The following is a 17,956-nucleotide window of genomic DNA, read 5'->3' on the forward strand; positions in this document are numbered from 1 at the left end:
CTTTTTTTTAATACAATTTTTTATATTTTATAAAAATATTTTTATAAATACAAATATTTATTTATTTATTTTGTAGGCTACTCACTGTTGATGTCTGTAACCTTTCATTTGCAATAATAAAAAGACATGATCAGACATTTGTCCATTACTGTGTATAATATAAAATATGTATCTTTCTCTGTCTGAATTTACTTGTGCAGAGTCACACACACAGTTTATTAATTATTCATATATTTTTTGGATAGTGACAGTATGAACAACAACAGTGACACTGTGTTGAGTGCAGTGCTTATGTTAGAGGGAGTGTAATAAAGTACATTTATTCATTTAGCAGATTATAGATAACAGATTAAAGTAAACTGCAACAGAATAGTCCGGAAGGAAGGATTACAATAGATTTTTTATTGAGAAACAGAATTATTTCAAGTGTGTTGGGGTTAAGACGATTCCTCTTCTTGGACAAAATCTCTCTAGCCTTGGAAAATATCCTTTCACAAGGAACAGGGGATGCAGGGGAACAATGGCAGTGGTACAAATGAGGACACTGATGCTTCTGTTGAGCCCAGACAGGGGAGGATTCCCTCTTTCTTGCTGGCTCCATTACCAGGAAAAAGAAGAGTCACAAAAAGCAAACACATCCAAAAAGGCAATCCAAATCAAAAAGCAGTCCAGTCCAGATGCAAAAATCCAGAGCAATCCAAATAATCTTATCTAATTAATATAACAAGACTATAATATAGCTAGGCCTACTATAATAATAATATACTATAACTATTCTAACCTGATAATGTAATAATATACAGCCCTCACATATGACACAACAGTTATCATCTAACTCTCTGACACTACTACAACTTCTTCTACTACTCCACTTTTTTAGCCCTTAAATGCATTTTGTTGTATATTTTTAATGTTTAGAAGTATAGAAAATTTGAAGTTAGTCTCTTCAGGTGTTTCGTTGATATCTTTATATTCTGTTTTGGCCATATTTTTCAACCTGTTCTGATTTTTCTGTTATCTATGATGTTTTGTGAACAATGACGTCACAGTATTTGCAGCGGAACTGCCAAATAAAGACATCGACTCCCGTCATATTTATTTCTCGCTGTGATTTTGTAGTCTAAGCTCAAGGATGCAGAAGTTACGAGAGGGTAAGTCAAAATGTTCGGTTGTTGGATGTAGTAACCCACACGCTTCATTACACTGTCTCCCAGCATCAGAACCTCTTCGAGGTGCCTGGTTGAGTTTTATTTTTCACAGAAATGTACCCATAAAGTCATTTTTGTGTGCACGAACGCAAAGCACTTCAAGGATAACTACTTCAGCAACAACAGGGTTTTTCCTGCATTGAACTTGTTTTAGCCCCCGCCAAAGGCTTATTTGATAGGCCTATTTCCCAAAATGGCGACCGAGACCGGAAGTAGGGTAGCGATACTTCCGGTCGCGCCGCTGCCCGCCATAGACATAATAAATACATGTCTATGCTGCCCGCTACGATCGCCATTCATTCTCAAAATGGATACAGCTTGTTTTCTCTGTCATTAATATATCTGACAAAAGTAAGAATAGCAGATGTTGTCCGTTTTGTTAATAGTTTTCGTGTAACAAGATCGAAATTGGACAAAGGTTACAAATTATTCTTGACGTTTGCTTACATAAAAAAAGTTCCATTCATTTAAATGGCATAGCACTTGATGACCATGCTCACACTTACTATAGCTAAATAAAATAAATAAATTGAAATGATGTCTGATTGTAGGCTATGTTTGAAATCTAGTGGCTTTTGTTAAAATTTCATGTTATTAAGTGACAAGATTTTTTTATAAAAATCTATAAAAAAGTGAGACATTGTGGCTTGATTTCTTTTATTAATATTCATTTTAATGACCAAAATAACATGCACAGTGAGGAGCCTACAGGTTACAAGCTTCACATATTAAAAAAATACAATAATAAAAAACAATTTTTTTAATGGCTCGTTGTCAAGGTTGTTTCAGATGAACACCTGCAAGTGACCACTAGGTGTCACCGTTGAGACGGGTGTCAGATTGTTTCGAAGCCTCGACACAATATGGCACATTTGCTTCAACTGTTTCAGTGTTTCACGAAGCCTCGATCTGGCCATCACTAATTTTAGAATGTTTCCTGGGGTGCCCTTATAAGTATGTTTTTTAGATCAAAAGTTGTTATAATTTAGAAATAAAAGGCATATTTCCTAGCCTGATTTTAGCCTCTGATTTGAACGCTCTGGTTGAAGGGGCGTGTCTGCTGTGAGACTTCAGTGTAAATGTCTACTGTTGTGATTGGCTGCTGTGAGACTAAACACCCACTGCTGTGATTGGCTGCTGAGAGACTTCAGTGTAAACGCCAACTGCTGTGATTGGCTACTGTGAGACTTCAGTGTAAACGCCCACTGCTGTGATTGGCTGCTGAGAGACTTCAGTGTAAACGCCCACTGCTGTGATTGGCTGCTGTGAGACTTCAGTGTAAACGCCCACTGCTGTGATTGGCTGCTGAGAGACTTCAGTGTAAACGCCCACTGCTGTGATTGGCTGCTGAGAGACTTCAGTGTAAACGCCCACTGCTGTGATTGGCTGCTGTGAGACTTCAGTGTAAACGCCCACTGCTGTGATTGGCTGCTGTGAGACTTCAGTGTAAACGCCCACTGCTGTGATTGGCTGCTGTGAGACTTCAGTGTAAACGCCCACTGCTGTGATTGGCTGACATGCTTGCATATGAAATATCCCGCATTACATGTGGAACTCTCTCGAAAACTTTTACTATTACAGCTATTATACGGTTTTACTATTACAGATATCGGGATTAACGAATCGTGAGAAGTTTTTTTTTTTTTTTTTAGTATTTAGATAAATTCCCATCACATAAAAGGTTGCAATGATGAGCACTGAGCAGATGACAGCCTGTTGATCGCATGAATGAAGATCTTATCATTGCAATGCAGTTTCTGCACTCTCACTAATGATTTCACCAATGCAAACATGAGGTAAGTACAGTAAGAGCTTCGTTGTGCAGTGATTTCATAACGAGTTTTGGCAAGTGTCCAGATAAACTTGCGCTGTGTGATTGACAGCTTGAGCGATTGACAGCTTGGGCGATTGGAAAGGGGTTCTTTGATCGCTTTCTGTATATATTTTAATTACAGTTTAAATACGATTATTTTCATCCTACCAAGAGAAACGATGTGAAGTTGATCGTTTAGTCACTGGCTTGATTTACTGATGCATAAACAGTATTGAACAACTTTGAGAGAAAGATTATCTGTCTGAACTTGAACAATTACACATCAGAAATTCTTCAGAGGCTTCTCAATTCTTCAATACTTCAGAGGCTCGGATAAAAGAACTACAAAAATACTTTTGTGTTCATTTGTACATCCAAACACTGAGCAACTGCCATGCTTCGCTCGTTTGCAAGCCATGATCTCTTGAGGAAAAAACAATATCGCGCTCACATAGCTCATTTTCTCATGGGCCGCCAAATTCTCTTTGCAGGCAAAGAAGAGAAAGGGGAGGTGACATTCCCCCTTATGACGACATAAGGGGAAGATTTCTAGATTCGCCCATCTGAGCTTTCCTTTTTTTCAAAAATACCCAGGGCTTGGTTTACACCCATCAAAATGTCTAGCCACTGGGGGACCATAGGCAGGCTAGGGGAACCCATATCAAGGTTAAAAAACCTCATAAAGTGAAATCTTCATGCAATGGGACCTTTAAATGTTTTCAGAAATAGTGTAAGAGCTTGTAAGATCATCTTTTATTCTCCCTTGACCATATTTTTAAGTACATCAATTTAAAGGCTTTTTGCCAGAGACAAATTTTAATCTGACCATATCAATCCTCTGACCACTGACAAATGCCACATGTATGCTTTTGCTGTTTGTTGTGCTATATGCTCTTTTAAGATCACAGGATCCCTGCAACCAAAGTTCACATCCTGTGTCCCGTCTCAGAAAGAGGAACCAGCGTTTGCTCCCAGATTCAGTGCCTGTTCTTGTGGAGGTGTGAAGTGTTCGATGGATGATTTGCATATCTATGAACGGTGCAACACCATTTGATGGAGCCTCCTCATGCAGGGCTGAAAGGGAACAATGACTGAACACTGACCAACTGCTATTGCAACAAGCCTGGACGATAAGTCTGAAGATGCAACTACACACAACAGAAAGCATGTCTTGATGGATTGTGTCTATTGTATCTGGACTCCATGTGTGTGGCCAACAGTGCCAGGGGCCGAATTGTAGGATTGAAAATAATCCAAGATATTTGAAACAAACAAAGACATTTGCTTTACTGTTTTCCACCCCCTTTTTCCACCACAAGGACCATTTGGAGTTTCCAAAAGCACAGAGGGGTTACACGCTGGTCTAATAGTGAGGAAGGCCTGTTGGCCAAGATGTGTGTACTTTGGGGGTCTATGTATTGTCACATCTTTAGTGCGGTGGGGGAAGTTGTACTTATCTGATTGGTCAGTTTGAATGTCTCACATTTGTGAATATCCACTGCTAAATATGTTCCTTTTTTAGAAAGAAATGATATCTGCAAGGATTTCCAGTCAGGATTTAGACCATGCCATAGTACCGAGACATCTCCCAGAGTTACAAATGATTTGCTCTTATCATCCGATCATGGTTGCCTCTCACTATTGGTGTTACTTGATCTTAGTACTGCATTTGACACTATCGACCACAACATTCTTTTACATAGACTAGAAAATTATGTTGGCATTAGTGAAATTGCACTAGCATGGTTTAAATCATATTATCTGACCTTTATCAGTTTGTAGCAGTAAATGAAGAGATGTCTTACCGATCAGTTCAGTATGGCGTACCACAAGGCTCAGTACTAGGACCGTTGTTGTTCACTCTGTACATGCTACTATTAGGAGATATCATTAGGAAGCACGGAATTAGTTAGTCACTGTTATGCCGATGATACTCAGCTCTATATTTTGACATCCTGTCAGTCTCTACGGTCCTGTCTACAAAAGCATAAAAAGGCCTATATATATTTATATATGTGTGTGTGTGTGTGTGTATATTAAGAATGCATTGCAACACAGAGAATAATAGACCAACTTTAAAATACATGTCAGGCAGTTTCTTCCAGGTTTACTTGCATTCACATTTCCTCAACTACATAACAGCGATTGCAAGGAAACCACTGATAAAAGAAACGTTCAGTTAGAAGATCATTCTGTCATCATTCACTCACTGTCATGTCGTTCCAAACCCATGTCTTTTTCTTCCAGAGAACACAGGCAATGTTTAAGTGTCATAAATGTATTTTCACACAATTCAACTTCTGAAGTCCTAGGGTTAGGAATAAATAAATACACAGAACATACTCGGTTAGCAAAAGAATCAGTGTTTATCAATATTATTGTTCCAGCAAGTGATCAAGACAACACTAAATGATTGTGCAAGTCATTGACCTGAACATAAACACACTTTAAACACTGATCGGGTTGAAAGCTGCTCATCGCCAGTAAAAGCATTTGCCCTTTCAAACAGCTTTGCTTGATAGTTCAATTACTTTTAAACTTTCATGATGTTTTATATACTGTGAGGCAGAAATTGAACCTTTAAGCGAATATGATCCATGAAGCGTCTGTGTGTGTAGCACAATAACAGTCTTTGATTTCTGATTCATAATTGCTTCTTGATATTCGCTGCAGGAGTGTGTTTACAATCTGTCCCATCATCCTCTGCTCTGGCCTTCCTCTCGTTCATGTCGTCCACGAGTGTTTTCAGTCTGTCCAGGTGATGAAGAGCTCTGAGAAAAAACAGACAAATGAACAGCAACAGACGAGAGCAACACTGCTTCACTGAGATCACATGACTCTCCTGACCTCTGTAACGACTCGTCGCTTCCCATGACAGTTTCTTCTGTTTCCTCCTGAGGATCCTTATGAAAAATACAATCACAAAACAAAAATACATTTAAAAAAGGAGTAAGAGACTGTGAAGGAATAATGCAGGAAAATTCTAAGGTTGCATATATATATAAACTTCACGTCATGATTGGCTGGTCACATGACTTACGAGAACCAATGGTCGGCAACAACACCAAATGTCTGCTTTGTGTGAGGAAATTTATTGTAAGACTTCAATTATAGTGTTATGGCACTTTTTTTTAGCGTAGCAGTATAATAAAACACACTTATGTTGAAAAGAGTAGCGTGAACATTCTGCGTAACATCTAATCTTGTTTCACAGAAGGAAAAATAAAATCAGAAATGAAACTTGAGGTTCTAATGCTTGCAGTTTCATCTCTGAACTTGCATTGGAGCGCTTCAATATTTTTTATTCTAGATTTTTCCCACATTGTAAAAAGGAACTGTTGAATTTTTTTTTCAATTCATGACAACATGATGCTATTCGGATTTTGTTTTATGAATTTTAATTTGTTCGTTCACTAAATACAAAATGAAACATTCAGCCAATACATTTCCAATAAAGGCAACAACAGATTTTTTGTCCAGTTCGTAACTGATCTTTTATTTTAGTAGCCGTATATACATTATAGTTTTATATGACACTTAAATTCACAACAAAAACAAAATTTACATTTCTTTTTTTTTATGGAATAATTTCAGAATAACTGTCATTCTTACAGACTGCACCTTTAACATCACAACAAATAATGACAAAACAAGAGCAAAAGTTAAATGAGGTGATGTTTCTTGTCCTGGTTTACTGTACCGGCTCCAGTGTCTCTCTCTCCAGTGTTTGGGCTTCACTGGACGCGTGTGATCGGCTGGTGTTGTGTTGGACGGCCTGTAGGCGGAACAGCATGTGTTTGAGCGCCTCCACTGGACCAGGGTGTTTTCTGCTGCTGTATCCTGATGAACACGAGCCTGCAGACTAACACACACTATCAGTACAGATGTACACGAAACAGCATTGAGTTTCAATCATAATGACCGTCACATACTGTACCTTGCTCCTCTGAAGCTCTTCAGGCGGTTGTGGTTCATCAGCGCCACCCACTGGTACTGGAGATTTACTACAGATCATGGGACACGCTTTACATTTATGCATTTAGCAGATGCTTTATTTTTAGTCATGCATTCACTGGGAATTGAACCAATGACCAACATTGGTGTTGCTTTTGAATTACAGGAACATATTATTATTATTGGTAAAAAAATCAAAGATAGCTGTTTGAAATGGCATTATATATTTTTATGTGTGTGTGTGTGTGTGTGTGTGTGTGTATATATATATACACTGTATATATGTGGAGGTGTGAAGAAATATGTGAAACAGAATGCAGTACGTAATAATAATAAACATTTCAAACAATAGTGTGTTGTTATTGTTGTCACATGACCTCATTACGTTACATGAAAAATACGTTTAAACAGTGTACTGTATGTTTCATACTATTTCCTTAAAAACTGTTGTAGTACGCCATACTGCACACACCCTATGATTGATAGGTGTCATTTTCCCCTTTCATTTGAAGATGATCAAAGTGTTGTGCTATTAAATGAATAATGCGATTAAACGTGAGAAATCCCTCACAAGGCCACGGGTGGATTGTCCCAGGATCGATCAGCGTCCAGCGTCTCCGTCTCTCCTGAAGTGTTGTGTTCCTTCAGCGGCTCACAGAGACCAAGAGGAGGAGCGCTTAACATCAGAGACACAATCTGATCATCTACACACAGACAAACACAAGAGGAGGAGCGCTTAACATCAGAGACACAATCTGATCATCTACACAGAGACAAACACAAGAGGAGGAGCGCTTAACATCAGAGACACAATCTGATCATCTACACAGAGACAAACACAAGAGGAGGAGCGCTTAACATCAGAGACACAATCTGATCATCTACACAGAGACAAACACAAGAGGAGGAGCGCTTAACATCAGACACACAATCTGATCATCTACACACAGACAAACACAAGAGGAGGAGCGCTTAACATCAGACACACAATCTGATCATCTACACACAGACAAACACAAGAGGAGGAGCGCTTAACATCAGAGACACAATCTGATCATCTACACACAGACAAACACAAGAGGAGGAGCGCTTAACATCAGACACACAACCTGATCATCTACACACAGACAAACACAAGAGGAGGAGCGTTTAACATCAGACACACAATCTGATCATCTACACACAGACAAACACAAGAGGAGGAGCGTTTAACATCAGACACACAATCTGATCATCTACACACAGACAAACACAAGAGGAGGAGCGTTTAACATCAGACACACAATCTGATCATCTACACAGAGACAAACACAAGAGGAGGAGCGTTTAACATCAGACACACAATCTGATCATCTACACACAGACAAACACAAGAGGAGGAGCGTTTAACATCAGACACACAATCTGATCATCTACACACAGACAAACACAAGAGGAGCGCTTAACATCAGAGACACAATCTGATCATCTACACACAGACAAACACAAGAGGAGGAGCGTTTAACATCAGACACACAACCTGATCATCTACACACAGACAAACACAAGAGGAGGAGCGTTTAACATCAGAGACACAATCTGATCATCTACACAGAGACAAACACAAGAGGAGGAGCGCTTAACATCAGACACACAATCTGATCATCTACACACAGACAAACACAAGAGGAGCGCTTAACATCAGAGACACAATCTGATCATCTACACACAGACAAACACAAGAGGAGGAGCGTTTAACATCAGACACACAACCTGATCATCTACACACAGACAAACACAAGAGGAGGAGCGCTTAACATCAGAGACACAATCTGATCATCTACACACAGACAAACACAAGAGGAGGAGCGTTTAACATCAGACACACAACCTGATTATCTACACACAGACAAACACAAGAGGAGGAGCGTTTAACATCAGAGACACAACCTGATCATCTACACACAGACAAACACAAGAGGAGAAGCGCTTAACATCAGACACACAATCTGATCATCTACACACAGACAAACACAAGAGGAGGAGCGTTTAACATCAGACACACAATCTGATCATCTACACACAGACAAACACAAGAGGAGAAGCGCTTAACATCAGACACACAATCTGATCATCTACACACAGACAAACACAAGAGGAGGAGCGCTTAACATCAGACACACAATCTGATCATCTACACACAGACAAACACAAGAGGAGAAGCGTTTAACATCAGACACACAATCTGATCATCTACACACAGACAAACACAAGAGGAGGAGCGCTTAACATCAGACACACAATCTGATCATCTACACACAGACAAACACAAGAGGAGGAGCGTTTAACATCAGACACACAATCTGATCATCTACACAGAGACAAACACAAGAGGAGGAGCGTTTAACATCAGACTAGGGCTGCACGTTTTCAAGTTTTTCATTAACCGTTAACCGAGGCCCTTAGCGGTTAATACTCGGTTAACCATAGTGTGCGCGCCGCAACCCCGAGATAGGCGTAATTTGCGGGTGAGACATATCCCCACGACCCCACCACTATTTTCTAAGGTCGATATTGTATTGTCCCCACCACTTTTGAAACATCTCGCGGCAGGAATACCAAATACAAATAAACAAAACATCTCCAGTTAACTAGCAGAGCATTCATTTCGTTCGTTTTTTTTTTTCAAATAGCGCTGAAATGTTTTGTTTTTTAAATCAAGTGATCAAAGTGCTCGTTGCCGCTGCGATCGAGAAGGGTCTTGTAAAACGTGCGGAGGTATTATTAATTCGTGGCCACGAAACAATTCACCTGAATATTCACCCGTTCACACACACACACCAAAAAAAGGAACACCAATTCACAAAAAAAAAAGGTCTTTAGCATTCACTAATTAATAGTATCAAACTGTTTTTGGCCACGTTGTAATTCGTTAAATCAAAATGAGGGAGGGAATTTGTTCAACGTGTCCACGATTTATTAAAACGAGGGAACAAATAAGTCGTCGAAACAACTAATTATTTAGATCAGTGGACAGGGCGCATAAGAACAAACAGTGAGAGAGCCCCGGCCGCGCGCGCGCACTCTCACCGCCTTCAAACAACACGAGCGCTGCATTGCTCTCTCTCCCTCGCGCATATCAACACAATAGTAAAAGGTCGGAAGACCGATTGTGTTTTATAGATTAGTAGTTTGTTCAGATAAAGTGTTTGATTAGCAAGTACATGTTTAGGAAATGCATAATACAAATTGTATGGGTTAATGTAACGGTAAACGGACTCTGCGGGTAAAACTGTTGTGATGAAATTGCGCATGCTCGAGGTAAAACTGCTGGGGTAAAGCTGTGGCTCTGCGGCTCTGCAGACAGATATTATTGTGCTGCCATCAGTGGCGCGGATACTATGTTTGTTTCTGGCTCGCGCACGCTCGCGCACAGCCTTCACTCTCGCACAGCCTTCACTCTCGGACGCGCGCTTTCTTTGCCCGCTTCATATTAGAAAACTGGTCTAGCGGTCTCTGGTGGTGCAAAAATGTATTACAACTAAATTCAGTGCACGCCATTGACGCCACTTAACCGAGCAAAATGTTTCACTCGGTTACGCAATTTTTAACGGTTAATCGGTTAATCGGTTAACCATGGACACCCCTACATCAGACACACAACCTGATCATCTACACACAGACAAACACAAGAGGAGGAGCGCTTAACATCAGAGACACAACCTGATCATCTACACACAGACAAACACAAGAGGAGGAGCGCTTAACATCAGACACACAATCTGATCATCTACACACAGACAAACACAAGAGGAGGAGCGCTTAACATCAGACACACAACCTGATCATCTACACACAGACAAACACAAGAGGAGGAGCGCTTAACATCAGAGACACAATCTGATCATCTACACACAGACAAACACAAGAGGAGGAGCGTTTAACATCAGAGACACAATCTGATCATCTACACACAGACAAACACAAGAGGAGGAGCGCTTAACATCAGACACACAATCTGATCATCTACACACAGACAAACACAAGAGGAGGAGCGTTTAACATCAGACACACAACCTGATCATCTACACACAGACAAACACAAGAGGAGGAGCGTTTAACATCAGACACACAACCTGATCATCTACACACAGACAAACACAAGAGGAGGAGCGTTTAACATCAGACACACAATCTGATCATCTACACAGAGACAAACACAAGAGGAGGAGCGCTTAACATCAGACACACAATCTGATCATCTACACACAGACAAACACAAGAGGAGGAGCGCTTAACATCAGACACACAATCTGATCATCTACACACAGACAAACACAAGAGGAGGAGCGCTTAACATCAGACACACAACCTGATCATCTACACACAGACAAACACAAGAGGAGGAGCGTTTAACATCAGACACACAACCTGATCATCTACACACTAGGGCTGTTGGAACGAATTCCGAAATTCGAATATAATTCGAATATTAAAAAAATCAATACTATTCGAATGCTGAAGTTCCTATTCGAATATTGCTTTTTTATGTATAGATTTTTTTTTAATGCAATCTTGCCTTTCTCGCCGCCTTGGCACACACATGTGAAAATGAAATGCTTTTGTTTCGTCTGATAAACAATAAAGTTTTTGAATCGTAACACAATTGTGCACGTTATCCACGCTGTATCATCATAACAACTGTCAAAAGTCGCGGAGAGGAATGTCTCCACGGTAACGGGGATCAACAATTTGATTCTCAGTCCACATTACAACGTGAAAACGGCGTCTTCAAATATATCCACTTTGGAGTGCGTTTTCATTAATAAAAACGCCATCTCATTGTGGACGGAAGGCCAAAACGGAGAGGAAAATATACGTTATTTTTTTTATGACAACTTACAACCTGACAAGCTAGGCGATCTGTCCGAGGAACCGCCGCTAAAACAGGCAAGAATTACTTATGTTCTGCCTCTCTCTCTCTCCTCATCACGGGGCTCAACTGCTACCAGCTGTCCGCCAAAAGGCAATAACAGACAAACTGACGGTTTATCTGTGAAGATATGAGACCGATCAACATCACGCATTGGCGATCCATAAGACTGTGTAATGTCGTAAATATTAATAATAGGATGAATTTGAGCATTTAATATTCGAATATTATTCGAATATTAAATAAAATAAGGAATGGAATTCGAATAGTATTATAGAGGAAGATTGACAGCCCTACTACACACAGACAAACACAAGAGGAGGAGCGTTTAACATCAGAGACACAATCTGATCATCTACACAGAGACAAACACAAGAGGAGGAGCGCTAACATCAGACACACAACCTGATCATCTACACACAGACAAACACAAGAGGAGGAGCGCTTAACATCAGACACACAACCTGATCATCTACACACAGACAAACACAAGAGGAGGAGCGCTTAACATCAGACACACAACCTGATCATCTACACAGAGACAAACACAAGAGGAGGAGCGCTAACATCAGACACACAATCTGATCATCTACACACAGACAAACACAAGAGGAGGAGCGCTTAACATCAGACACACAACCTGATCATCTACACAGAGACAAACACAAGAGGAGGAGCGCTTAACATCAGACACACAATCTGATCATCTACACACAGACAAACACAAGAGGAGGAGCGTTTAACATCAGACACACAATCTGATCATCTACACAGAGACAAACACAAGAGGAGGAGCGCTTAACATCAGACACACAATCTGATCATCTACACACAGACAAACACAAGAGGAGGAGCGTTTAACATCAGACACACAATCTGATCATCTACACACAGACAAACACAAGAGGAGGAGCGTTTAACATCAGACACACAATCTGATCATCTACACACAGACAAACACAAGAGGAGGAGCGTTTAACATCAGACACACAATCTGATCATCTACACAGAGACAAACACAAGAGGAGGAGCGCTTAACATCAGACACACAATCTGATCATCTACACAGAGACAAACACAAGAGGAGGAGCGTTTAACATCAGACACACAATCTGATCATCTACACACAGACAAACACAAGAGGAGGAGCGCTTAACATCAGAGACACAATCTGATCATCTACACAGAGACAAACACAAGAGGAGGAGCGCTTAACATCAGACACACAATCTGATCATCTACACACAGACAAACACAAGAGGAGGAGCGCTTAACACCAGAGACACAACCTGATCATCTACACACAGACAAACACAAGAGGAGGAGCGCTTAACATCAGACACACAACCTGATCATCTACACACAGACAAACACAAGAGGAGGAGCGTTTAACATCAGACACACAACCTGATCATCTACACACAGACAAACACAAGAGGAGGAGCGTTTAACATCAGACACACAATCTGATCATCTACACACAGACAAACACAAGAGGAGGAGCGCTTAACATCAGACACACAATCTGATCATCTACACAGAGACAAACACAAGAGGAGGAGCGCTTAACATCAGACACACAATCTGATCATCTACACACAGACAAACACAAGAGGAGGAGCGTTTAACATCAGACACACAATCTGATCATCTACACAGAGACAAACACAAGAGGAGGAGCGCTTAACATCAGACACACAACCTGATCATCTACACACAGACAAACACAAGAGGAGGAGCGTTTAACATCAGACACACAATCTGATCATCTACACAGAGACAAACACAAGAGGAGGAGCGCTTAACATCAGACACACAACCTGATCATCTACACACAGACAAACACAAGAGGAGGAGCGCTTAACATCAGAGACACAATCTGATCATCTACACAGAGACAAACACAAGAGGAGGAGCGCTTAACATCAGACACACAACCTGATCATCTACACACAGACAAACACAAGAGGAGGAGCGTTTAACATCAGACACACAACCTGATCATCTACACAGAGACAAACACAAGAGGAGGAGCGCTTAACATCAGACACACAATCTGATCATCTACACACAGACAAACACAAGAGGAGGAGCGCTTAACATCAGACACACAACCTGATCATCTACACACAGACAAACACAAGAGGAGGAGCGCTTAACATCAGAGACACAATCTGATCATCTACACAGAGACAAACACAAGAGGAGGAGCGCTTAACATCAGAGACACAATCTGATCATCTACACACAGACAAACACAAGAGGAGGAGCGCTAAACATCAGACACACAATCTGATCATCTACACACAGACAAACACAAGAGGAGGAGCGCTTAACATCAGAGACACAACCTGATCATCTACACACAGACAAACACAAGAGGAGGAGCGCTTAACATCAGACACACAATCTGATCATCTACACACAGACAAACACAAGAGGAGGAGCGCTTAACATCAGAGACACAACCTGATCATCTACACAGAGACAAACACAAGAGGAGGAGCGCTTAACATCAGACACACAATCTGATCATCTACACACAGACAAACACAAGAGGAGGAGTGTTTAACATCAGACACACAATCTGATCATCTACACAGAGACAAACACAAGAGGAGCGCTTAACATCAGACACACAATCTGATCATCTACACAGAGACAAACACAAGAGGAGGAGCGCTTAACATCAGACACACAACCTGATCATCTACACACAGACAAACACAAGAGGAGGAGCGTTTAACATCAGACACACAACCTGATCATCTACACACAGACAAACACAAGAGGAGGAGCGTTTAACATCAGACACACAATCTGATCATCTACACACAGACAAACACAAGAGGAGGAGCGCTTAACATCAGACACACAATCTGATCATCTACACAGAGACAAACACAAGAGGAGGAGCGCTTAACATTAGACACACAACCTGATCATCTACACACAGACAAACACAAGAGGAGGAGCGTTTAACATCAGACACACAACCTGATCATCTACACACAGACAAACACAAGAGGAGGAGCGTTTAACATCAGACACACAATCTGATCATCTACACACAGACAAACACAAGAGGAGGAGCGCTTAACATCAGACACACAATCTGATCATCTACACAGAGACAAACACAAGAGGAGGAGCGCTTAACATCAGACACACAATCTGATCATCTACACACAGACAAACACAAGAGGAGGAGCGTTTAACATCAGACACACAATCTGATCATCTACACAGAGACAAACACAAGAGGAGGAGCGCTTAACATCAGACACACAACCTGATCATCTACACACAGACAAACACAAGAGGAGGAGCGTTTAACATCAGACACACAATCTGATCATCTACACAGAGACAAACACAAGAGGAGGAGCGCTTAACATCAGACACACAACCTGATCATCTACACACAGACAAACACAAGAGGAGGAGCGCTTAACATCAGACACACAATCTGATCATCTACACACAGACAAACACAAGAGGAGGAGCGCTTAACATCAGACACACAACCTGATCATCTACACACAGACAAACACAAGAGGAGGAGCGCTTAACATCAGAGACACAACCTGATCATCTACACACAGACAAACACAAGAGGAGGAGCGCTTAACATCAGACACACAATCTGATCATCTACACACAGACAAACACAAGAGGAGGAGCGCTTAACATCAGAGACACAACCTGATCATCTACACAGAGACAAACACAAGAGGAGGAGCGCTTAACATCAGACACACAATCTGATCATCTACACACAGACAAACACAAGAGGAGGAGTGTTTAACATCAGACACACAATCTGATCATCTACACAGAGACAAACACAAGAGGAGCGCTTAACATCAGACACACAATCTGATCATCTACACAGAGACAAACACAAGAGGAGGAGCGCTTAACATCAGACACACAACCTGATCATCTACACACAGACAAACACAAGAGGAGGAGCGTTTAACATCAGACACACAACCTGATCATCTACACACAGACAAACACAAGAGGAGGAGCGTTTAACATCAGACACACAATCTGATCATCTACACACAGACAAACACAAGAGGAGGAGCGCTTAACATCAGACACACAATCTGATCATCTACACAGAGACAAACACAAGAGGAGGAGCGCTTAACATCAGACACACAACCTGATCATCTACACAGAGACAAACACAAGAGGAGGAGCGTTTAACATCAGACACACAACCTGATCATCTACACACAGACAAACACAAGAGGAGGAGCGCTTAACATCAGAGACACAACCTGATCATCTACACACAGACAAACACAAGAGGAGGAGCGCTTAACATCAGACACACAATCTGATCATCTACACACAGACAAACACAAGAGGAGGAGCGCTTAACATCAGACACACAACCTGATCATCTACACACAGACAAACACAAGAGGAGGAGCGTTTAACATCAGACACACAATCTGATCATCTACACACAGACAAACACAAGAGGAGGAGCGCTTAACATCAGACACACAACCTGATCATCTACACAGAGACAAACACAAGAGGAGGAGCGTTTAACATCAGACACACAACCTGATCATCTACACACAGACAAACACAAGAGGAGGAGCGCTTAACATCAGAGACACAACCTGATCATCTACACACAGACAAACACAAGAGGAGGAGCGCTTAAAGGGATAGTTCACTTTGAAATTAATTTTTGATATGTTTTAGCTTACCTCAAGGGCATCCAAGATGTAGGTGTCTTTGTTTCCGCAGTAGTTTCAATTTTGATATTTTTAGGTCAAACCGTTCTTGTCTGTCAGTCATATAATGCAGGTCTGTGGTCACTGTCTCAAAACACAAGCAGAGAGTCCAAATTAAAACAATTCCCCATCGTCCAAATGAAACAATTCCCCATCATAAGTACACATTGATGGCCTAAGACACGAAACGAGCGGTTTGTGTGAGAAAACGAACAGAATTTATATCGCTGTTATCTCTTGAAAACAGCACACGTCCAAATGGTCTGACGGCGCGGGCGAGTATAGATGTATACATAGATGTCGCCTTGGCTACTGCAGTTCATTGGAACGAAACCGTAGCAAAGCGACATCTAGTGTATATATCTATGCGGGTATAGATGTATACACTAGATGTCGCCTTCGCTACTGCAGTTCATTGGAACGAAACCGTAGCCAAGGCGACATCTATGTATACATCTATACTCGCCCGCGCCGTCAGACCATTTGGACGTGTGCTGTTTTCAAGAGCTAAAAACTATATAAATACTGTTCGTTTTCTCACACAAACCGCTCGTTTCGTGTCTTAGGCCATCAATGTGTACTTATGATGGGGAATTGTTTCATTTGGACGATGGGGAATTGTTTTAATTTGGACTCTGTGCTTGTGTTTTGAGACAGTGATCACAGACCTGCATTATATGACTGACAGACAAGAACGGTTTGACCTAAAAATATCAAAATTGAAACTACTGCGGAAACAAAGACACCTACATCTTGGATGCCCTTGAGGTAAGCTAAAACATATCAAAAATTAATTTCAAAGTGAACTATCCCTTTAACATCAGACACACAACCTGATCATCTACACACAGACAAACACAAGAGGAGGAGTGTTTAACATCAGACACACAATCTGATCATCTACACAGAGACAAACACAAGAGGAGGAGCGTTTAACATCAGACACACAATCTGATCATCTACACAGAGACAAACACAAGAGGAGGAGCGTTTAACATCAGACACACAAGCAACCTGATCATCTACACACAGACAAACACAAGAGGAGGAGCGCTTAACATTAGACACACAATCTGATCATCTACACACAGACAAACACAAGAGGAGATGCGTTTAACATCAGACACACAATCTGATCATCTACACACAGACAAACACAAGAGGAGGAGCGCTTAACATCAGAGACACAACCTGATCATCTACACACAGACAAACACAAGAGGAGGAGCGCTTAACATCAGACACACAATCTGATCATCTACACACAGACAAACACAAGAGGAGGAGCGTTTAACATCAGACACAC

General features: G+C 41.1%; 1 protein-coding gene across 4 annotated transcripts in view; it reads right to left on the bottom strand.

Annotated features, from left to right (window-relative positions):
* cUnh18orf54 (chromosome Un C18orf54 homolog) overlaps positions 1-17,956 on the bottom strand; it is a 143,575-nt gene that overhangs the window by 116,578 nt on the left and 9,041 nt on the right. The window contains exons 4-8 of one of the 4 annotated variants that reach the window (XR_014625156.1): positions 7,547-7,679; positions 6,959-7,025; positions 6,722-6,876; positions 5,869-5,924; positions 5,680-5,792 (exon numbers count right to left, since the gene is read on the bottom strand). Coding sequence is in view for 3 of the 4 variants with exons in the window: in XM_084387190.1 (XP_084243316.1) it covers positions 5,707-5,792; positions 5,869-5,924; positions 6,722-6,883; positions 6,959-7,025; positions 7,547-7,679 (504 nt within the window). In the remaining variant the exon portion in view is untranslated. Of the gene's footprint in view, positions 1-5,104; positions 5,793-5,868; positions 5,925-6,523; positions 6,884-6,958; positions 7,026-7,546; positions 7,680-17,956 lie in introns of those variants that run through there. The other 3 variants (XM_084387190.1, XM_084387192.1, XM_084387191.1) reach the window with 3 other exon arrangements.

The sequence above is a fragment of the Rutilus rutilus genome, assembly GCF_951802725.1.
Source record: "Rutilus rutilus genome assembly, chromosome: 18".
Lineage (NCBI taxonomy): Eukaryota > Metazoa > Chordata > Actinopteri > Cypriniformes > Leuciscidae > Rutilus > Rutilus rutilus.